Raw genomic sequence first — 23,597 nt, 5'->3', positions numbered from 1 at the left:
TGTTCACTGATTTTTAAAAAAAGATTTATCTATTTTATTTTATGTGGATGAGTGTTTGGCCTTCATTTATGTATACCACTTGCGTGCCTGGTACCCTCAGAAGTCAGAAAAAAGGAACTGGAGTTACGGATATCTGTGAGCCACTGTACGGGTGCTGGGAATCAAACCCGGGTCCTTGGCAAAAAGCCGCAAGTACTCTTAACTTCTGAGCCATCTTTCTAACCCCAATTATGTTCCTTTGAAAAAGTGGCTTGTTACCTGGAGGTGGTGGTGCATGTCTTTAGTCCCAGCATTCAGGAGGCAGAGGCAGGCGGATTTCTGTGAGTTCGAGGCCAGCCTGGTCTCCAGGACAGCCAGGACAGAGAAACCCTATCTTTCTAACCCCAATTATGTTCCTTTGAAAAAGTGGCTTGTTACCTGGAGGTGGTGGTGCATGTCTTTAGTCCCAGCATTCAGGAGGCAGAGGCAGGCGGATTTCTGTGAGTTCGAGGCCAGCCTGGTCTCCAGGACAGCCAGGACAGAGAAACCCTATCTCGAAAAACCAAAAAAAAAAAAAGTTTTTTTTTTTTTTAAAAGTTACTGTCATTATTTTACTTATTATTATTAATATTGTCATTACCATTGTGTGTGTGTGTGTGAGTGTTGTGTGCATGCATGCTGTGCAGTTCTTGTGGAAGTCAGAGGACAACTTCATGGAGTTGGTTCTCTCCCTCCACCTTCATGTGGGTCCCTGGGATCAAACTTAAGTTGTCAGACTTCAGGGGTCAGACAGCAAGGGCCTTTACCTGCTGAGCTATCTCATCAACCACAGTGTTTGACCTGGAACTCACTGTGTAGACCAGGCTAGCCTCAAACTCACAGAGATCTGCCTGCCTCTGCCTCCAGAGTGCTGGGATAAAAGATGTGCCCCACCAACGCCCGGTCACAATGTTTGATTTTTAAAAATTGTTTCCATCTTCATATGCTAATCTATTAGCTGCTAGTTATTTTCTGTTGTTAATTAACACAACAGAGATCCCTAATCATTCTGCCTGTTGATTTCTTTACTAATTTTCAAAACACTTGGGTTTACACACATGGCCTCAGTTTCTCCAGCTTCCTACAACTGTAATGGTCCGTCCCATTCCTCAGTACCTTTATGGGCTGACTGACGAAGATGTCTTGAAGCACTGATAGCAGCATCGAAATAACCCAGCTGGTGGCTTGGTCTTTGCTCAGCTCCAGGCTATAAAGTGTTGTGAAAAAAGCTGAAGCCAGGCTCACGACGCCTAGGAGGAACCAGCAGCTGTACTTCAACCATCTGACCAGGCAAAAAGACACGTGCTTCTTCCCTTCTGGGCTTAGGACGGGGAAACTGGTCGTGTGCCTGAAGAATAGAAACTGAAGGAATCGTTTCTGGCTAGATACCAAGAGAAAGTTTCCGGGTAGAGACGGGGGTCCGGGGTGCTTACCTGCATGGCCCTCCCTCCCTGGGAAGAATCTGTGTTTTCAGGAGTTCCTGGAGGTTTTGGAGTTGGCTAACTGCTTCTGAGAAGTCACAGGACTGGTGGGCCTGAGCAGCACTGAGCGCACTTAAGTGGGATTTCAGTCTCTGCAGAACTTGGAGCAGGTAGCGGCAGAAATGGTGGTGGTTTTCTGCTGTGGTTTTATTTCGGTTGACATGTTCACAGATGGGAGATTTCAGTAAATATGGATCAGAGGTGGAGATGAGCAATTTATTAGGAGGCAGTAAAGTTAATGCTTCCCAGTACTGATGGAGACAGGCTCCAGCCACTGCTTGCTGTTCCCTCCTGAGGGTGCAGGCGCAGCTCACTAGTGTACGCTTCTGAACTTTGACCCAGACAATCTTCAGACCTTACTGAGCTTTTCCACCTGAGCTCCAGCACATGCAGCCTGGACTAGCAAGTTCCCAAACTGCATTCAAAATTCATAGATCACGCCACCTCTCCATTCAAGGGAAGGAAAAGATGACATGGCAGGCTCAGCCGATGGAATATAGGATCTCAATATTTTTTACGTTTTTACAATTAGTACTATGGTTTTATTATCAGATTATCCAGAAGCCAAGAAACCAAAGCTATCAGCTCAAGCTATCAGCTTAAGGAAATTAAATAGGCATAAACTGTCTTGTGCTGAAAGGCAAAAATGAATAAGAATTTAAGGTATGCAAGGGCGTGGGGGTGACGCTAGATGTGTTACTAAATCACTGGCCTTTACCGTCTTCTCTCTGGGCTTCCGTCTGCTGGTGACAGCCTTGCTCTTCTAAGTGAGAACAAATGAGGCTGGATAAAAGCGTCACCAGCGTGTCAATGTCACAAGAACTCCACGAAGATTGTTCACGCTCCGAGAGCAGGTGTGCATTTCTTCTGAGCAGGAATCCCACAGTTTGCTTTAATTCCTGAATATGAAACCGAGTTGAGAGGCTTCAGTCTGTCTTGCATAAGCCCAGCACTGAGCGCCATTTACAGACTGGCAAGCCTTTTTCTTTTAATTAAGGGCCCATGCTTAGTGTAAGTAAGGAAAGAGTCAGCCCACAGTGGCTTCAAAACCACTTCTATGAGAGACTATAGCACGAGAGAGGGACAGTTTGCTCAAACATCAAAAACTAAAACAGCTCCAGGGTAGTACAGGCTGCCCCAACACTCAGACTCCAGAGTGGTTAGTAATCTTTGAAGTTAGAACCGAGATCAACTCAGGACAGGACTTAAGGGAAAGAAAGAAAAGGAACCAGGACCCTGTGAGCCTCCGAAGGAGTCCTCCATAACTCTTTCCCATCGCACAGATGGGGGAGGGTACTTTACATACAAAAATTAGATCGGAAGCTTACCGTGACCACCTGTGTAGAAGACGGGGACTCACATACAAGACCTGAGGGGCAGGCAGCCTGGGTGGGAAGAAGTGGGGGCAGAGTTTCTGGTGGGTGAATCAACTGGAAGAGCCGCCCAAAGACAAGATGGATAGGGAAGAGGATGATGGCAGTCTGGATGCTGATGAGTATCTCTGACCAGGTCACAGCCAACGGACCTACAAAAGGAGAGCCAGGCTTAGCTTCCACCCTCCTGGGTTGCTTACGTGGGAACTTATCTGGAGGTTGAAAGTGTTCCACGGCAATAAATATCATGAGTTTTTTTTTTTGAGACGGGGTTTCATTGTAGTTTTGGAGCCTGTCCTGGAACTAGTTCTTGTAGCCCAGGCTGGCCTTGAACTCACTCAGATTCATCTGTCTCTGTCTCCTGAGTGCTGGGATTAAAGGCGTGTGCCAACACCACCTGGAGATGGTTTTACTTATCAACGAGAGCACCAAGAGAATGTGTTAGCATATGACGTCGTCAGGGAAATGAAGGCACACTGTGACTTGATCCCTAACCCTCAAAAAGGGAAAGACAGTCAAACATTGCACCCTGCAGACAGCGCACATCACGGCTCACGCATACTTTGCTCACCCCTCTGGGCCGTGGTAGCACCCATCTTCCAGAACATAACGTTGATGACCATGTCACAGAGGAGCAGCGTCATGCAGCACGAGAGGCGCTGCACTCTTGTAAACTGGCTCCAGGGATGTCGGGTTGCGACCGAGAGCCACAGATAGTCCTGGGTGAACTTCTCTACGATCGTGGAGGAGAACAGGTGGCTAAAATGAGAAATTAGATGAGAAAAGCCACTTAGTTTTTCTTTTGTGTGTGGGGCTTCAAGCGTGAGGTCAGAGGAGTCAATGCCCTTCTTATGCAGTGTGGGTTCCAGGGATTGAATGCAGGTCACCATGCTTAGCAGCAAACGCCTTTACCATCCCACCAGCCTGAGCTTTCACTCTGAAGCAACCTAGACCAAGGCATGGTTTGTCCAGCAGCAAAATGCACAGCAACTTCTCAGCCTCCACTTACATCTTTCTGATCAAGTTTTCAGATAACATGAATTATATGAGATTAAAACAAGCTTTAAGACTTTTTTTTTTTTACTTTGTATGTGTGGGTATTTTCTTGCATAAACCAGAACCAGGGCACGGGAATCCTAAAGGGCTTAGAAAAGCTCTGATAACACTTCTGGAATCCAGAAGCCACGTGCGTGTGTAAGGCTGTGTTCTGTGTTTGTTTGGGGAACTCTCCAGGTCTTAGATGACCTTAAAACTCTTGGCAAGGTGCCTTGTAGTCAGATTGATAACTATCTTTTTTTATAGAATATGATGTATTCAATCTGTAAAGATTATCTTCTTTTTTTAATTTTTATTTATTTTTTTTAAGACTTATGTATTAATTATGTATACAGGGTTCTTCCTGCATGCATCCCTTCAGGCCAGAAGAGGGCACCAGATCTCATTACAGATGGTTGTGAACTCGTGAACTCAGAACCTCTGGAAGAGCTGGCAGTGCTCTTAACCTCTGAGCCATCTCTCCAGCCCCGATAACTATCTTAAATGTCATCATAGAACCTTCATCCAGCAACTGATGGAAGCAGATGCAGAAATCCACAGTGGAGCACTGGGCTGAGCTCCAAAAAGTCCAGTTGAAGAGAGGGAGGAGTGAGAATATGAGCAAAGGGGTCAAGACCATGATGGTGATACTCACAGAAACAGCTGACCTGAACTAATGGGAGCTCACCAACTCCGGGCTAACAGCAGGGGAACCAGCATAGGACCAAACTAGGCCCTCTGAAGGGGTGACAGTTGTATGGCTGGGCAGTCTGTGGGGCCACTGACAGTGAGACCAGAATTTATCCCTAGTGCTTGAACTGGCATCTCGGGTTTCTCTGTGTAACAGCCCTAGTTGTCCTAGAACTAGCTCTGTAGACCAGGCTGGTTTAAAACTCAGTAGAGACCCACCTGCCTCTGTCTCCCAAGTGCTTGGATTAAAGGCATGCACCACTGCCCAGCTTGTTTATGGGTTTCAGTTTGGGCCAAAGTAACCCAGGAGGACCCTGTATAAGCAGCTAGCACACACCAAATATGACTGAGGACACAGGCAATATCAAGCTACATAGCCTGTACTGGGTCAGGTAAACTACAAACTTTATGCTCATGTGACGATTTCAATACATTTTCAAAACTCACTTGACTTCTCCCATTGAATGGTAGACTGTCTCTTCCCTAGGAAGCTCTATAGAGCAGGGTCAGAAAGAGCAGGAATGACTTGGTTCTTCTGAAATGCCAGTCTAGGAAAAGCTGGTCACAAGAGAAAGCACCCAGCTAGCCCGGGGCTGCCATGCCGGGGTAGCCATGTGTAGGTGCTGTGTGGCTGACAGCCGTCACCACCTGCTGACCATGGTGCCAGCATGAAGTCTCAGATGACTACAGACCCAGCCAATCTGAAGGAAACCAACTACCCAGGTTTTCCCTTCCCTTAATTTTTCAAAATAGGATGGTGGTTTCTTCTGGGGCAACAGAATGGGAGCAGCTTCTCAGAAGTAACGGATGCTTACTGTTCCCGCCACACAAAGGGAACATTCCTGAGGAGAGGTTAGGGACCACATTTAGGCGTTTTATCTAAGTTCACATGCTTGACCTCTTGCAGCAATTCATTTTGGTCTGAGGAAGGAATTGCCAAGAAGAGTTGGATTGCCAAAATCGTGAGTTGAAAAGTTTGATGGAGAGATGAAGAGGAGTAAAGAGCTGAGATATAGCCCTCTAAGCGCACATCAGTGTCTGCACAGACAATTGTACCTGAAGGAAGAGAGCTCCCTCCTGGAGGCGGGTGTGAAGACCCGATCACGCTCGCAGTGGCCCAAGTCCACCGCCAGCCAACAACTGCACCGGAAATGCCATTTCTTCTTCACAGTCATGTCGCTGACGATCACTTGGCTTACATACCTGCAGTCAGATCAGGGCCGCCATGTTAGGAAGTGGGCATCGACTGTCTGCTGTGCAATAAGAGGGTCACCTTGCACCTGCAGTGAGGACCCAGGTAAGCAACTGATGCTTTGCCAGGCAATAAGGATAGGCAGGCAAGCCAGTCTCACTTGCTGCCCTCAGGAAGGTCATGTCCAAGATGGCTGACTGCAGACTTCACTGCCTGAGAAGATGTGTGTGTGTGTGTGTGTGTGTGTGAGTGTATCTTTCAACTTTTTTTGTTCCATGCGTTTTAATGTTCTATTATTTCTTAAAGTCACCGTGACTGTCTGCTGTTCACAGTTGTGACGCCATAAAAATGAGGGGGGCTCGTCTTCCATTATACAATCCCCCCCCCCCATCGTTAGTGTCTTTATTTCTCTCTGGGTTTTCTTTCTCTGAAGGCCTGAATCCAGCAGCCGCTCGTTATGATTTGGCTGAATACATTATTGTTTACGGTGGTAACTTGTTGGTCTCCCGCAAGGTTACAAGGGACCTAGACACCAGAGCCAGTGAGGGGGCTCAGTGAGTAAGGGCTCTTGCCATCAAGTCTTACGACCTGAGCTCAATTTCCAGAACCCATCTGGTGGAAGGGAGACTCTCACATCGTCCCTTAACCTCCATTCACGGGTGAACGGTGCGCACATACGCATACAAAATACATAAATAAATAAATGTAAAAAATTAAAACAAACAAACAAACAAACAAAAATTAAAAGAAAACTAAGCCAGCACAGGGCAGGTAGTTACCAAGAAGGGTTGCCGCCAGAATTGTCATGCCACAGTCGAAGGCCGTGCAGGTCCCCCAGCCAGGACCCAGTGGAGAGGAGGAAAACATCCAGCGCTCCCCGCTCGAAGACTCTCTTCTGTGGGTCACAAAGGTGGTGGGGCTCGCTGTGTCCCTCGGAGCCATAGAGGGTGATGACAACCTGAGACGTGACGAGGAGAGATAAAACATGAGGCACTGGGACGCGTTTGGGTTTTTCTTACTTAAGTGGAAAGAAGCAGCCATGGGAAGTTGGACAAGTCCGGAGGGTTCCTCGCTCTTCAGGCCTAGGCAATGCCAATCCCCATGATTCCTTTTAAAGCACTATTGGACACCAAGATATTGCCAGGTTAGAGTGTGCCTCTTCGCAGAAGACACACAGCAATGAACGTGGCCCTGCTAACCTGGGCTGTTGTAGCAGCCCTCCTTCGATACCCAGTGTAGACCTGGATAAGGTAGTGAAATGCAGAGCCAGGGTCGTTGTCAGCCAGGATGGTCAACTTCACCTGTGGGCAGAGAAGAAGTGATGAGCTTGCCAGGTCTCTATTCGGTAGAGCCCAGCTGGGAACAGGCTGCTCCGTGGCAGTGTTGGAACCCCATGGGAAGCAGTGGGAAGTGATGTCACCTGGCAAGCACCCAGGCCAAGTGACCAGAGGGACGAGGTCTGAAACTCCAGGCTCTGTCTTTAAAAGGGAACATCCTCAGATTCACCTGAGGCCTTGGGCATCAAGCCCTCCACCTCCCTCCCGCTCAGGAGGAGCTTGCAGTGTAGAGGGCACCCAGGGAAACTGGAGTTTCAGATGAACGGTGAGGGCCATGGACTCATTTGCTGTTTATATAAAATGAAAACTAAACTGCTGTCTTTTTTGTTTGTTTGAGACAGGGCTTCTTTGTGTACAGCCTTGGCTATTCTGGAACTCACTTTGTAGGTCAGGCTGGCCTCGAACTCAGAGTTCCATTTGCCTCTGCCTCCTGAGTGCTGGGGTTAAAGGTGTGCGCCACCACTGCCCAGCCTGTCTTGTACTTTTCTTTTCTAAAGCTGGTGACATTTCACCCAGGACTCCACCCCCCAGAACTTCTAAGTATAAACAAGGGGCTGCAGTGTGGCTGTTTGGTAGAGCCCTTGCCTAGCATGTATGAGGCCTTGAAGAAAAAAGAAAAGAAGAAGAAGAAGAAATGTATAAAACAGAAATTAAGAAAAAGCTGCCAAAGTATTTCACTGTTTCAAATTTTTTTCTAATCATAGCTAGGTGTGGTGGCACTTGGGAGGCAGAGGCAGGTGGATCTCTGTGGGCTTGAGTTATAAATATTGATGGTAGCCCTATTATTGTTGGGGTAATGAAAGAGGCGAATAAATTTTCATTTATTTTGATTCTCAAGGGTTGTCTGTTTTTATAAGTTTAATTGACTTCTAGCCTGGGCTATGTAGTGAGTTTCAGGCTAGCCAGTACTACTCAGTGAGATCCCGTCTTAAAGAAATTTACCCAGTCAAGTATGGTGGCTCACACCTGTAATTTTAGCCCTTGAGGATTACTGTGAGGTCAAGGCCAGCCTGGACTATATCATGTGTTTCTTGGGTCAGGTTGGGGAACAGTATAAGATTGTGTCTCAAGACACAGAAAATAATATTTAAAAATCTTACCATTTATTTATGTGTGTGTAGGGTGCAGGCATAGGTGTGCCATAACACACAAGCGGAGGTCAGAAGTCAACTGCTGTTCTCTCTATTGTGTGCATATTGGGATCAAACTCAGTTCACTGGGTTTAATGCCAAGCACCTTTATCCAGGGAGCCATATTGCCAGCCCCAGGAAAGCATTCTTTACTAGTTTCCTGTATGTTGTAATTATGTTAAATTATAATTTGACTCAGCATACCTTTTTCTAGTGTATAAAGTGAGATAAATATGAGTCCCATAGCTGGGAAGCAGTGGTGGCGCACGCCTTTAATCACAGCATTTGGGAGGCAGAGGCAGGTAGGTTCGAGGCCATCCTGCTCTACAGTGCAAGTTCCAGGACAGCCAAGGCTACAACAGAGAAACCCTGTGTTGGAAAAAAAAAAAAATGAGTTCGATTTCAGTCGAGTTCCTATGACAGCTGTCTCCTGGTTTGTTTCTAACCTGCTTGACTCTTGTTATGATACAACCTTGGCACTAAACAAACAAACAAACAAAAAACCCCACAAAGAAAGAAAAAGAAAAAAGCGACTTTGTTTCGTGACAGTAGACAAGCAGAAAAATGTAGTACTACCCCACTCAAATGTCTGCTCCCTGGCCTGTAATGCCTACTTCCCCCATCTAACTCCACACACTCAAGACACGGCCTTTGGAGCCCAAGCCTTCTCACCTTCTGCAAGTCTGCTCGATCCTTCCTCCAAGCCCACATGCCTATAAGGAGATAGAATCCTAAAAGGCTGGCCAGCAGCGACACCCCAACAGGGTTGCTGGTCACATGAAGAAGCAGTTTGACGGTGTTTTCCACATCTACCGTCCTGGGCAGGATGAAGAAGTCACTGCTGAAGAAGGTCAGGTGGTTACAGAGACACTGCGTCTTCAGCATGGTGCTCTGCAGCCCTACCTGGAAGGAGATGGAAGACGCCAAGTCTAAGGTAGAGTGAGCTAAGGAGCAGCAAGCAGGAAATGCAACAACGGCAGCCTTGAGACAGAAGAGGATATGAAGATTGTTTTCTATATGCTTATTTCTGTGCATGTGCATGGCTGATCATGCACCACAGGGCAGATGTGGATGCCAGAGGATGGCTTGCAGGAATGAGTCCTCCCCTTCTACCATGTGGGTTCTAGGGGTTGCATTCAGGCTACCTTGCTAGGCAGCCCTGCATGTGTGCAATCTTCTTCACTGATGTTCCATTGCTGCATCTCCAGTTTCTAACGTGGTACCTCGCATGTAAGGTGTCTATTGAGTATGTGCAGCAAATCTAGGGCCAGGGCTACCCTCGACAGGAGGGAGTGGAAACAGTACGTATGTGCTTTCTATTATTCCTGAGAGTTTAATTTTTTTTTTTTATTTTCGAGACAGGGTTTCTCCATAGCTTTTGGTTCCTGTCCTGGAACTAGCTTTTGTAGACCAGGCTGGCCTTGAACTCACAGAGATCCGCCTGCCTCTGCCTCCCAAGTGCTGGGATTAAAGGCCTGTGCCACCACCGCCTGGAGAGTTTAATTATTATTTTTTTTTATTCTTAGTTTAATTATTTTTAAGACTCTGAATGAGGCCAGGTGTGATGGCCTGTGCCTATAATCCCAGCGTAACCAAATGGATTTTTAAAATTGATATTTATTAAGTGCTACATTTTTCTCTGCTCCCCTCCTTTCCTCTCCCCTCCTCCCTTCAATCCTTCCCCAATCAAGTGGATTTCTATGAGAATCAGACCAGCTTGGGCTACATAATTAGACCCTACATAATTAGTCTCAAAATAAAATAACAACAACCCCCCAAACCCTCTGAATTAGAAAAATAATAACTTTGAGAAAGCTGAGTGGTTTATGTTTAGAACTTTTAAATTATTCCCTCTAATTCTCCATATGGGATAATATTTCTTCATAATGTTGTATTTTTAAATTGTACCAAGAAGTATGTGTGAATGGAAGCTACCAACGCATGTTTGAATTGGTGAATGAAGGCCTCTAACATGAGCTCAGCGGTAGAGTGCTTCCCTAGCAAGCCTGAAGCCTTGGATGGGATTGATCCCTTCCTCTGAAAATATTGCTTCCATGACTAATTCCTTAGTTCTGCCATCTGATGCTAAGTCCCGGCTGCTCAGTCACTACTCTCCTGTACTCAGAGGCAGCATCACAGAGGGCTTCAGTGGAGTAGAAGCATCCTAATGATTCTGTTATCAGTGCTTGTGCCCTGACAGCATAAACGCTCTTGGGTCTTGCTCTTCAATGCATGGTTTCTCCGAAACGTGGTGAAGCTTCATTGCCTAGCTCACCCACAGCCAACAGCAGAACCGGCTTCTTAAGATGCTCCTGACTGGGGAATTTGCCTGAGAAGTAGCTGCCAGAAATTACTGTTTGAGGCAGTTGCTTTCTTGAGAATTCCATTTTGTCCTTGACAAGCTTCTTTTTTCTTTTTTCTTTCTTTTTTTTTTTTTTTGAGACAAGTTTTCTCTGTAGCTTTGATGCCTGTTCTGAACTAGCTCTTGTAGACCAAGCTCACAAGCTTATTTTTTTTTAAACATAGGGTCTCACTATGTAGCTCAGGCTGGACTTGAACTCATGGCCCCCCTGTTCTGCCTCCCAAGTGCTGGGGCTACACACAAACACCACAACACCCAGATCCAGTCCCAGACCTTGGAAAAAGGGCTTCACAGTTACCAGGGGCTTGCATCAGTGTGGTGTCCCTGAAGTAGACAGTAGATCAGGCTGGCACCCACAGGATCAAGGATATGCAAGCTGGGTGTGGTGATGCATGGGAGAACTGGAGGCTAACCTGGGCCATGTACTGAGAGGTATGATGTCGTCTGAAAGGGTCAGATACCAGGGACAAGATGATGTCTGTAAATGTGACAATATGTTCTTGCCTGCATGGGGTGTACAAAAATCTACAATGTATTCTTCTTTTTTAAGGCTTACTTTTATTTTTATTTGTGTGAGCATCTGTGTGTGTGTGCATGCATGTGTGTGTGCATGTGTGTGTGCGTGTGCATGTGTGTGCATGTGTATGAGTGTGTGCATGTGTGTGTGTGTGTTTGTGTGTGTGCTTGAAGAGGCTAGAAGAAGGCACTGGAGCTCGTGGTACTACACAGAATATTAGAAATGGGTTAGATCACTATGTAAGAGCTAGCCAATAAGAGGCCGGAACTAATGGGCCAGGCAGTGATTAAAAGAAAAAAAAAAAAAAAGAAGGCACTGGATCCCCTAGAGTTACAGGTGACAGCTGTAACCCAATACGTGGGTGTTGGGAACTGAACTTGGGTCCTCTGGAAGAGCAGGAAATGCTCTCAGCTGCTAAGCCACCTCTCCACCCCTGTCTATAACATTCACAACTGGAAATGTTTTCTTCTGTCTAGCAGGAGGCTTGTTTCTTTTAGCCACCACAGATTTAGCAAGCAGCTCCCACATCTGCTTTCTCTTTCGTTTATGGCTATCAGCTGGCACTCAGTGCCCAGCACTGCCCGGCTTGCCTGAAACTTCACTGAGATGGAAATTAGAAAAACACAGCATGGACCTGCTGTTCCAGAGACATATCTGCCAGGCTACCACAGGTCACCCTCCTCTTTGTCCCCAGGATGATTTGTTTTCCTTCCTATTGCTGTTGTGTCTGGCCTATGCCCAAGGAGGAAAGGGGAAGGGATGCAGGTAAGGTCTAAGAGAGCCCCCTACTCCCCTCTTACTTGGCATCCATCGCTCCTCCATGTCCTGTTGTTTCGGTCCCAGAAATAGCACTGGGTTACAGCAGTTACCACTGAGACCAGGATAGGTGTGTGCTGTGTGGCCTCTGTACTTTTATTTACCACGACCATTATGTAGTAGGTGCCAGTCCCGTACTGCAGGCTCTCTGGTGTCAGCACCCATGTGTACTCCTCATCTTAGAACAAAGAATCATGGATTATACTTCCAATGGGACGAAATACCTTCAGATCCACAACTATTGTTTATTACTATGATCTTGCAAATGCGGAAACAAATAAAGTACCAGAAATGTGTACAATAAAGACCGGTGACACAATCCTGAACTCTGCATCCAATCCGTTCTAGTAACAGGAATCATGTTCTTTTGATTCATGCGCACTTAGGTCTAATGAATTGGAATGCACTGTGAGCTTTAGAAAATGAAACCATCACACTTGGGCTGTGTGCTGGTTTGAATAAAAATGCCCCCCATCGGCTAACATATTTGAATACCCAGTCATCAGGGAGTGGCACTACTTGAGAAGGAATAGAGGATGTGACCTTGTTGGAGTAGGTGTGGCCTTGTTGGATGGAGGAAGTGTGTCATTGGGTATGTTTCAAAAGTCCAGCCAGGCCCAGTATCTCTCTCTCTCTCTTCCTGCTGCCTGCAGACCTGGATATAGAACTCTCAGCTACTTCTCCAGCATTGTGTCTGCCTGCACGCTGCCATGCTTCCCTCCATGAAGACAATGAACTAAACCTCTGAAACCAAGCAAGCCCCTATTAAATGCTTTCTTTTGTAAGAGTTGCTGTGGTCATTCACAGCAATAAAACACTGACTAAGAGACAGACACTGTAGCTCAGTGAGAAGAGTGCTTGTCTAACATATATGAACCTAACATATATGGGGTTTGATCCCCAGCATCAATAAACCCACCATGGTGGCACAGATCTGTAATCCTTGCTAGCACTTGAGAGACGGAGACAGATTCCTAACTTCTCTGATGATGCTATTTTGTCTTATATCAAGACTTAGTATCTCTGACCCTTACTCAAATCTAAGACTAAAAACAAAAATTGGGATATGTATTTCATGTACGTTCATCTATATCTTATCAAACTTGAAATAATATGATATGGCCATGGCACTAGAATTTTATTTCTTATAGTTGGTCTCAATTGTTTTTCATCATAAGGATTGAATCTCAGCCTTGTCATACTAAACACATGTTCTACCACAGAGCTATGCCCCCTAATATGTTTATGGGTGTTTTCAACAACACTGAAAGTTGAGTTTGATAGTATATACCCATGTTATCATTGGGTTCTACAATTAGGATTTTATAAAATTTGCTTTATCATATATATATACACACACACACACACACACTCTCTCTCTCTCTCTCTCTCTCTCTCTCTCTCTCTCTCTCTCTCTCTCCACACACACACACACACATATTGACAGTGCATTGGGTCAAGGTCACTTTCTGGTTGTGAACTTGTAGCTCAACCATTAGGAGGGTTGGTTAAAAAAACATGCATGCTGCCTCATCTCATAGCTGCAGGTGAACCTACAATTACCTCACAATCACAAGTTAAAAATAAGAAAAACATATCACCAATTAACTTTCAGATATCTGATGGCCAATACCTTTCTGCCACACCTGGTCCCTCGGAAGGCTGGTGTTATGGTAGAAGTGAGTGTGGTTCTGTTTGTCCTGGACGCCCAGGTAGAGTGTCATTAGAAGAGGACTTTCGGGTTCAATGGTTACAATAAGTGTTTTCTCCACAGAAGTGATATTCACTGTGATTGTGAAACGGTCTGTACTTGTGTTGAGGTTGGTGGGCTGGATCTCCATGCTGGCATTTCTCCAGAGCACGATCTAGAAAGAGAGACAGTTAATCCTCCAGGTTAAGATGGGCCTTTCTGTATTTCTTATAGTGATGAGGTAAGGAACTTCCCAAGCTTTCTCCGTTGGGTCTTAGGACCCAATGCCAGGAATTAGTGAAGGGTATATAGTCTCAAATGGCTTCTCCCGGAACTGAGCAAGTTCTATTTCTTCATGAAGCTTCCTGAGATATGCAACAAAATACTGGCCCTGACATGAATCCCTTTTTTAAAAAAAATAAAATAAAAACAGGGTCTCACTGTGTTGTAGAGAGGTTTCTGTCCCACTCCATCCCACAACCATTCAGTCTCAAAGAAACACAGAGAGGCTTATATTAACTATAAACTGCTTGACCCATTAACTCAGGCTTATTATCAACAAGCTCTCACAACTTAAACTAACCCATAATTCCTGTCTATGTTTAGGCACGTGGCTTGGTACCTTTTATCAGTGAGGCATTCTTGTCTTGCTTCCTCTGCATCTGGCAGGTGACTGCAGACTGAGCCTTTCCTCTTCCCAGAATTCTCTTAGTCTGGTGGTCTGCCTATACTTCCTGCCTGGCTACTGGCCAATCAGAATTTTATTAAACTAATACAAGTGACAAATCTTTGCAGTGTATGAGAGCATTGTCCCGCAGCACTGTGTAGCCTTTCTGGCATAGAGAACTCCCTCTGTATTCTAGATGGTGTGGAACCCATAGAGCTAGTGCTGGCATTAAAGGCAGCACGTCTACTTTAGCTCTGACATGAGCCTAAAATGCAGTTGTTGCATCTTTCCATCCTCTTTCCAAGGATGTCCTGTTTCCATCAAGAAACCATTACCTCGATATTTTCTATTAAATCATGGACTTGGAGCGATTGGTAATCAGAGCTCAATAGCACATTTCCAATACTTCCAACAATATTCCTGTTATCTGAAGTCTCAAAAGGGTTGAAAGCCAGTCCTGTTACCTGCCAAGGAAGCAAATTCCAGTTCCTCCAGTTGCCAAATTGTTCTTCCAGGAGATCCCTCCAACAGATTACAAGGTAGCAATTCCAAATTAAATGCTGGGATTCCCCAACAATGTGTTAGGTAAAGAAGGGGCGTTAAACATTGTAACGCTGATGAGAAACAATGTGTTAGGTAAAGAAGGGGCATTAAACATTGTAACACTGATGAGAAACAATGAAAGGTAGCACTGTATTTCGGGTCCTCACCATCTTTTTCATGCATCTGCTTGTAGTAGGAAGCAAGTATTCTAAACTCCGATACTGTTGGTGTGATTTTTTTTTTACACTGAATCAGTTATGATTCAGATAATCCCAGCTTTGTCAGTAGTTGAAATCAATTCAAATCACAAAACAAAAACTTAGTTAAATCTGCATATTTAAAACTCCCAAACTCTCTTACTGGATTTTTATATTTTTGAGACTTGCAACATAGCCCAGGCGATCCCTGAACCCTGAATTCACCACAATCCTCCTGCTGCTGTCTCTCAAGTGCTAGGAAAACAGGCATCTGCCGTCAAACCTAGCTATATACTAGATGTGTGTGTGTGTGTGTGTGTGTGTGTGTGTGTGTGTTACATTCGTGAGTCTGCATGTGAGAGTTTATGGCAATGAACAGGCACAGAGAGGCCAGAGCAGGACACTGGGAATCTTCCTCTACTGCTCTCTGCCTGGGATTCTCACTGAAGTGAAAGCTTGTGTTTTTGTGTAGGTTGGCTGGCCAATGAACTCTCATAAATTGCCAGTCTCTGCACCGCAAGCTGAGGTTACAGGCACACACAGCCATCCACATATTCATATGGGTGCTGGAGATTCAAACTGGTTCTCTTACTGACAGAGTATAAGTTCTTACCTACTGGGCCATCTCCCAACCCCTCCTGGGACATTTTAAAGAGACCTTTCTCGTCTCAGTATGAAATATAAATTAGTGCCCACAGTTTCTTTATGTGACTCAGCCGGTGTGTATTCTCTCCCCTACATTCCCACACAGCCATAGTATACCATCTTCATTCCTATCTCCAAGTTCATACTCACTTGAAGGTTCACTCCTGGGTATTTATTCAAGAGTTCTTTCAGTGCTTCTGCGGATGGAAAACCTAGCCTCAAGGGTGCGGGGCCACCCAGAGTATAAGTGCTCAGGGGCAAAGATGATACATTGTGGCTGCAAGAATTGAAATGACAATCAGTTCCTGCATGCCATCTAAAAGTCAAAACCAAAATGAAACTTCCCCAGTTCTCCAGCCTGCTAACCTGCTCAACACCACGGTAGCCACAGGAGAGGTCAAGGTCACTGCCGACTCCAGAGGCAGGCTCTGTTGGGAAAATGCTTTGTGGATCTCTCCCAGGGCCATCAAGGACATCTCCAGCATGTCCTCAACCTGCAGTTAGAGTGAGAGTCCTCGTGACCTGCGGACTGTCACTGAAGTGGTTCTGATAGGCTTACAAGGGGAACAGGGATTTTGATAGTGGTGTTAAGAAAGGGAACAGCACAGATGTGGACTTTGGAACCTCATAGAAGTGTTTAGAGTATCACTAACAACTTCGCATCAGCCAATAAAATATGTGTGTGTTTATATAAACAATATATATTATATTATAATATATGATTATATATATATTGTCCCATATTGGTGAAAGAAACAGCTCTTACCTCAAAGCAAATAAGAGAGTTCATCCTGGGTTGAGTGACCAAGGTCCAGGACTCAAATTCAGGTCACCCAAATTCCGTGTCCCATCATGGTGACAGTTGGGTGAAGTTTTTATAATGACAGAACAAACAAAGTCTTAAATGAAGGAGTTTTTTAATACATTGGTGGAATCATTAGGTAGGTGGATTAAAAAGATTGGGGGACTCAGCTGCTGTCTGATAGCATTCTCAGGTTTTCGGTTACTGGGAACTAGGAGTCTGTTTGGACATTTCAAAGGATTTACCCAATGGTCACACAGAGGCCAGATCACATACCGACAACAAATGATTATTAAGACGGTGAATGATGGCCCAAGATAACTTGGTTCTGAACTTGTACCATTCCAAACTCCCCATGATCACAGAAGTTCTAACTGGTTAATCAGCCCTGTGAGGAACTTCTGTTCCTGCCCTGTTCCATCAATGTTCTCACGTTAGGTGCTCTTTGTGGGGTGGAATGACAAGATGTCCTGTATCCCAGGCTGACCTTGAATGAACTCTGTAGCCAAAGATCACTTAGTGTTTCTGATCCTCCCGCCTTAATCCCAAATGCTGTGTATGCTCAGTCTATGGGTGTTGCGGATGGAGCACGGGGCTTCTTGCAGGAAAGCAAGCACCTTACCAGCTGAGCTGCAGCCTCAGCAACATGATGAGTATTTAAAACCAGCTCCATTGAGATCAAATTCCCAAATGTGGTAGAACTCACCCACTCGGAGTATATAAGTTTACATCTCAATATGTACCAATACCACAATCTGGCTTTTAAATTCATCCCCTCGAAATAACCTGGCCTACTCAGGCTTCCACAGACCTGATGCTTCTGGACATTTCCCATCTATTACAATAGATGGCCTTTCCTAGGTGTGGTGTTCCTGAGGGTTCCCCATGCTGTATCGTGTGTCCGTGTGTGTGTCTGTCTGTATTTTATCCACCCCTCAGATCACACACAGTGGAACTGTTTCCACTTTGTACTCTTTTTCTGTTTGAAAAACCCTTTTTTGAACACGTTTTTGTGTGGATCAGCTTCTTTCAATTTTCTCCTGTATATAAACCAAAAGAGCAGACTTCCTAGGATATGCAGCCAGACCTGTTTCTAACACTTTGAGGGGCTGCTGCTTTGTCTCCCAATACAACAATTCACAACAATGATGATTTATCAGCATCCTTGCTAATACTTATTACTGACCATCTGTTTCTCTCGCTGTCTCTCTGATGTTGATTTAAGAAAGAGTCTCAGGCTGGCCTCAAACTCAGTGTGCTGCCAAGGATAACCTTAATATATAATATAACCTCATGACCATCTGCTTCTGCCTCTTGAGTGCTGTAATCACAGACATGTGTCACCATACCTGGCTTACCCATAGTTTTTGGTGTGAATTGTTATCACCCTTTTTCCCTTTCTTCCTCCCTCCCTCCCTGCCTTCCTTCCCATTCCTTCATCTTCCAACAAGGTCTTGCTATGCATCCCAGGCTGGCCTTGAACTTGCTACCCCCCCCCATCTCAGGCTCCCTAGTGCTGGGATAACACTATATTCAGCTTCTTAGTTCTAGCTTGCATTTTCCTAAGGGCTAAGGGTGTTGGCTGTCTCATGGAGGGTTTATAATATGTGTTACTAAGTCTGTTGCACTTGATCATGCAGTGAACATACTCTAGCCTCTTGCACTGGTGGGGTGGAAAAAGAGACTGGAGAAGACTCAGTAGTTTCTTTAGCAGAGTCTCTTCTGGAGACTGAGGAGAGGCTATGTGGCTGGCTGCTAAGGTCAAAGCTCCTGGCAGAGTGGGCCACCTGCATACAGCACCCTACCTGCTCGGTGTCTGGCAGAAGAACCTGCTGACTTCCTTCTGTGGTTGTTATTGTGCTTCCAAGAGCCTGCAAGGGGCTTTTGGGAGTTTTGAAGTTCCTACTGCCATTGTTCTGAAACGGGATCATCAGCAGCAACTGCTCACTCAGGTCGATGAGCAAATTGGCCACGCTGACCTAGGGACGTCAGAAAGGAGATGCATGTAACTCGTGACTGTTTTAAATTGATTCTTGCCTTCTTACAAGCAGCTTAATATTCTCTCCTTCCCCCTCTTCTCTCTCCTTCTCTTCGTATATGTATAGATGTATGTATGTTGCGTGCACATATTCACGTGAGTGAATGTGCATCTGGAGACCATATTGATGTCACCTGTCTTCATCAGTTGCTCTCCACCATGTTTTTTGATACAGGGTCTCTCATTGAATGGAGGTCTTACCAACTGGCTAGCTTAGCTGACAGCAAACTCTAGGGATCTGTCTGTTTCCACCTCTCCATTAGTAGGTTTCCAGACATGCAGGGCCACATCTGGCTTTTACGTAGGTTCTGCAGATGTCTATTCAGGTTCCCAAGCTTGTGTACAGGTACTTTACCAACTGAGATATTCCACAGCCCCACATCAATATCCATTATTGATATTATATAGATCAAAGGTATTTTATCAAAAGAAACATCACCATTTGGCGGGCAAGAAAAATATATGATTCCATACCACCTATGGGGGAGGATTGTGCTTCATATTATTCTAAGGAACTTGGAGTGTTAAGTAGACAAGCTGTTTAAGTGAACAGAATCAACTAAAGGAGGCTTGCTTGGGAAAAGAGCAATGCCTGGCCAAATGCTCAGTAGGAGGGCTCTGTGTGAAGGCACGGACGGCCACATCAAAAGTTTCCAGATACCTAAAAAACAGTTCTAAACACAAGAGAAAACACCATTTCTCTTTTATGTGGGAGTAAGAAAGGCTAGGCGGCCAAATGCGGTGGTGCTGCTATCAATCCTAGCACCCAGGAGGCAGAGATTGAAAGTAAGTTTAAAGCCAGCTCAGGTGGCATAGTAAAACCAATCAACTAACTACCAAAAGGAAACGCTAGGCAAGTTTGACTGGATGGTTACTGGATACCCACACAGGTGCTATAATTTTTATTTTGAGATCCTGTTTCCTTTCAAAGTTATATTTATTAAAAGCTTCTGTAAAAATCAAAGGCATCATTTGGGCAGTGGTGGCGCACATCTTTAATCCCAGCACTCAGGAGGCAGAGGCAAGTGGATCTCTGTGAGTTTGAGGCCAGCCTGGTCTACAGAGTGAGTTCCAGGACAGCCAGGACTATACAGAGAAACCCTGTTTCAAAACAAGCAAACAAAGAAACAAACAAAAAAAATCAAACACATTCCAAAATTTAAAAATAAGACACTGACACAAAATATTTGAAGTATGGTTAACAACAGTTTGCTGTGGAATATTATTTTAAGATGCATTACGTTCATTTATGCTGTGGAGTATTTGTTTAATGATGCAAAGATGTGCTGTGAAGCAGTGTTACTTTGCGTGTCTAATACACCTAATAGTCTAATAAAGAGCTGAACAGCCAATAGCAAGGCAGGAGGAAGGAGAGGTGGGGCTAGCAGGCAGAGAAGACAAATAGAAGGAGAAATCTGGGAGGAGAGATAGGGAAGCAAGAAAGGAAGGAGAGAGGACATCAGGGGCCAGCCACTCAGCAACACAGCCAGTCATGGAGTAAGAAGTAAAGAAAGGTATATAGATAAAGAAAGATAAAAGCCCAAGGACAAAAGATAGATGGGATAATGTAAGAAAAACTGGCTAGAAACAAGCAAAGCAAAGGCCGGGCATTCATAAGTAAGAAAAAGTTCGCCTGTGTGGGAGCTAGGTGGTGGGCCACCAAAGAGCAAAGAGCCAAAGAGTGAAAACCAATCAACTACAATAGTTACTCTTAATAGTAAAAGCCCTACTACAGAGCTACAGTACTGAAAACAGCCTGATATTGGCATAAGAACAGACAGGAGGACCAATGGATCCGAATTGAAGATCCAGATACTAATCCACACACCTTCGAACACCTGATTTTTGATAAAGAAGCAAAAATTATCAAATGGAAAAAAAGAAAGCATATTTAACAAATGGTGCTGGCATAACTGGATATTAACATGTAGAAGAATGAAAACAGACCCATATCTATCACCATGCACAAAACTCAAGTCCAAATGGATCAAAGACCTCAGCATAAAGCCAGCCACACTGAACCTTATAGAAGAGAAACTGGGAAATACACTTGAATGCATTGGCACTGGGAACCACTTCTTAAATAGAACCCCAGCAGCACAGGCACTGAGAGAAACAATAAATGAGACCTCCTGAAACTAAAAAGTTTCTGTAAAGCAAAGGACACAGTCAACAAGACAAAATGGCAGCCTACAGAATGGGAGAAGATCTTCACTAACCCCACATCAGACAGAGGTCTGATCTCCAAAATATACAAAGAACTCAAGAAATTGGTCATCAAAAGAACAAATAATCCAATAAAAAATAGAGTACAGACCTAAACAGAGAACTCCCCACAGAGGAATCTAAAATGGCTGAAAGACACTTAAGAAAATGCTCAGCATCCTTAGTCATCAGAGAAATGCAAATCAAAGCAACTCTGAGATTCCATCTTACACCTGTAAGAATGACCAAGATCAAAATCACTTATGACAACTTATGCTGGAGAGGATGTGGAGTAAAGGGAGCACTCCTGCAATGCTGGTGGAAATACAAGCTGGTACAACCCCTTTGGATGTCAGTGTGGCAATTTCTCAGAAAATTAGGAAACAACCTTCAAGACCCAGTAATACCACTTTTGGGTATATATCCAAAGGATGCTCAATTGTGCCACAAGGACATGTGCTCAACTATGTTCATAGCAGTTTTGTTTGTCATAGCCAGAACCTGGAAACAACCTAAATGCCCCTCAACCAAAGAATGGATAAGGAAAATGTGGTACATTTACACAATGGAATACTACACAGCAGAAAAAAATAACGACAGCTTGAATTTTGTAGGAAAATGGATGGAGCTAGAAAACATCATTTTGACTGAGGTAACCCAGACCCAGAAAGACAATTATCACATGTACTCACTCATAGGTGGTTTTTAAACATAAAGCAAAGAAAGCCAGCCTACAAACCACAATCCCAGAGAACTTAGACAACAATGAGGACACTAAGAGAGACTCACATAGATTTAATCTACATGGGAAGTAGAAAAGACAAGATCTCCTGAGTAAATTGGGAGTATGGGGACCTTGGGGGTAGGGTTAAAGGGGAAGGGAGAGGTAGGGAGGGGAGCAGAGAAAAATGTAGAGCTCAATAAAAACCAATAAAAAACAGTTAAAAAGTAATAAAAGCCTCTAATACCAAGATCAATGACCCAAGGCGAAGAGTGAGTAAGGTGGATAAAGGCACAAAGCAGTTCTGAGAAGGAATAAAGGGGAAGGGGCCATATCTGCTTGTAACTTACGAAGCATCATATATATTGAGGGCAAAGGGAACAATAGTTACATCTTGCTAAAGAGATTTGCAAGGGCAAATGGGTGTCTGGGGGTTGTTTCCTCATGATTGCCTTTGCTCTTTTTTGATTTTCTTCCAAAGAATGTATTGCTTCTGTAATTGAAAAATTCAGACAGAACAGTGATGTGGCTCATTTGGTAAAGTGTTTTTTAGAATATGTGAAGCCCTAGGCTTGAGCCCCAGCACCTCATAAACTGGGTGGGGGTGCATCTCTGTTATATGGGAACTGGGGTGGTAGAGGCAGGAGGATCAACAGTTTAAGGCTATCTTAGGCTACACATCAGGTTTGAGACAAACCTGGGATACCTGAGACCCTATTTCAAAATCGAAAAAGTAAAAACAAACAAACAAACCAAAGAACCAAACCAAAGAACCAAACAACCAAAACGCTTACTGTGATGTATTTACAAGTGTAAAAAAAAAAGAAAAGAGAAAATTGAGTTTCTTATGCTTCCACCTTTTTATGCATAAGAAGCAGCCTGACCAATTATGAGGAAGTGATGTCAGCAAGCGTGGATGCAGAAAACTGCAAGGTCGGGAGCATTCCGATTGTGCTGCCTGTCCCAAGACGTTGTATCTATGGCAAGCGGCACATCTATCTCAGCTGCATGATTTCTCCCAACAAACGAATTAAAATGAAGTACTCTGAGAATCCCATCGCTAGTCAATGCATTCATTTCAGACTTCAAGACGCAATTGTATGTGCTTACTCAGCTCCATCTCCACCAAGTACTTTTGTGATGCCCAGTTCTGCGGATGTCACAGTCTCCACCTCCTTTCTTCCCTTCCTGCTGCCTCCCCGTTTGTGAATACCTGAGCTGGTGTAGGAGATGTCAGAGGGGAGTTTCTCACTCTCTGGAGGATGTCATAAGCTTTCTGGAATTCTCTGTGTGCTTGAAAAGCAGGTATTTCTGGGACCAGCTTCCGTGCTGTCTGATCTGTGACCTGTTGGGAAGAAAAGACTTTGTCAGGCTGGAGAGATGCTCAGTAGGCAATGGCACTTACCGCTAAGACTGAAGGACCCCTGTTTGATCCCTGGAACCCACATGGTGGATGGACAGACTGATTCCTCCAAGTTGTTCTCTGACCTCCATGTGAGTAATATAGAATGTGAACATCCCCACTTCTATACACACAACTAAATACATGTAAAAAATTAAAAGATAATATTTTGTGCTGGGCAGTGGTGGTGCACACCTTTAATTCCAGCACTCGGGAGGCAGAGGCAGGAGGATCTCTGTGAGTTCAAGTTCAGCCTGGTCTACAGAGCGAGTTCCAGGACAGGCTCCAAAGTTACAGAGAGAAACCCTGTCTTGAAAAACCAAAAAATAAAAGATAATATTTTGTTAAAATTACTTAATACAGATTTATCATGCATTTGGAGTTTAGTATACTAAGTTAACCAGCCAAACAAAGCTGACCTTCTAAATTTCATGAATCACAGGCTCCAAAAGGGCTGTTACTTTCAGAAGCAAGTGGGGGGGGGATTGATTTTCACCTCCTTCATACATGAGAGAAGATGAATAAGAATTTTATAGAATGAATATAAAGGCAGATGAGGTTGCTGGTGAGATCACAGGAAAGAGTTCATAGAGAGCTTTTCTAGCAAGAACAAGGTCCTGAGTTCAAGCTTCCACACTGGGGAAGAGTTCATGTTCCAAAGGGGAAACCTTCAGAGTACTGTTTTAGCAGGAGGTGAGGTACCGAACGTTTCCCTGGACAAACGGAGCGAACAGAG

General features: G+C 44.6%; 1 protein-coding gene across 1 annotated transcript in view; it reads right to left on the bottom strand.

Moving 5' to 3' along the window:
* The window catches only part of Pkd1l3 (polycystin 1 like 3, transient receptor potential channel interacting), a 52,958-nt gene that overhangs the window by 15,777 nt on the left and 13,584 nt on the right, over nt 1-23,597 (bottom strand). The window contains exons 5-20 of the mRNA XM_057754268.1: nt 22,673-22,804; nt 18,301-18,474; nt 16,060-16,187; nt 15,844-15,970; nt 14,644-14,772; nt 13,585-13,816; nt 11,936-12,129; nt 8,929-9,159; nt 6,989-7,090; nt 6,569-6,747; nt 5,654-5,800; nt 3,429-3,631; nt 2,828-3,024; nt 2,212-2,398; nt 1,452-1,638; nt 1,135-1,366 (exon numbers count right to left, since the gene is read on the bottom strand). Coding sequence (XP_057610251.1) covers nt 1,135-1,366; nt 1,452-1,638; nt 2,212-2,398; nt 2,828-3,024; nt 3,429-3,631; nt 5,654-5,800; nt 6,569-6,747; nt 6,989-7,090; nt 8,929-9,159; nt 11,936-12,129; nt 13,585-13,816; nt 14,644-14,772; nt 15,844-15,970; nt 16,060-16,187; nt 18,301-18,474; nt 22,673-22,804 — 2,781 coding nt within the window. The remainder of the gene's footprint in view (nt 1-1,134; nt 1,367-1,451; nt 1,639-2,211; nt 2,399-2,827; nt 3,025-3,428; nt 3,632-5,653; nt 5,801-6,568; nt 6,748-6,988; nt 7,091-8,928; nt 9,160-11,935; nt 12,130-13,584; nt 13,817-14,643; nt 14,773-15,843; nt 15,971-16,059; nt 16,188-18,300; nt 18,475-22,672; nt 22,805-23,597) is intronic.

Source organism: Chionomys nivalis, chromosome 21 (genome assembly GCF_950005125.1).
Source record: "Chionomys nivalis chromosome 21, mChiNiv1.1, whole genome shotgun sequence".
Taxonomy (NCBI): Eukaryota; Metazoa; Chordata; class Mammalia; order Rodentia; family Cricetidae; genus Chionomys; species Chionomys nivalis.
This window is presented reverse-complemented; position numbering and strand designations above follow the sequence as displayed.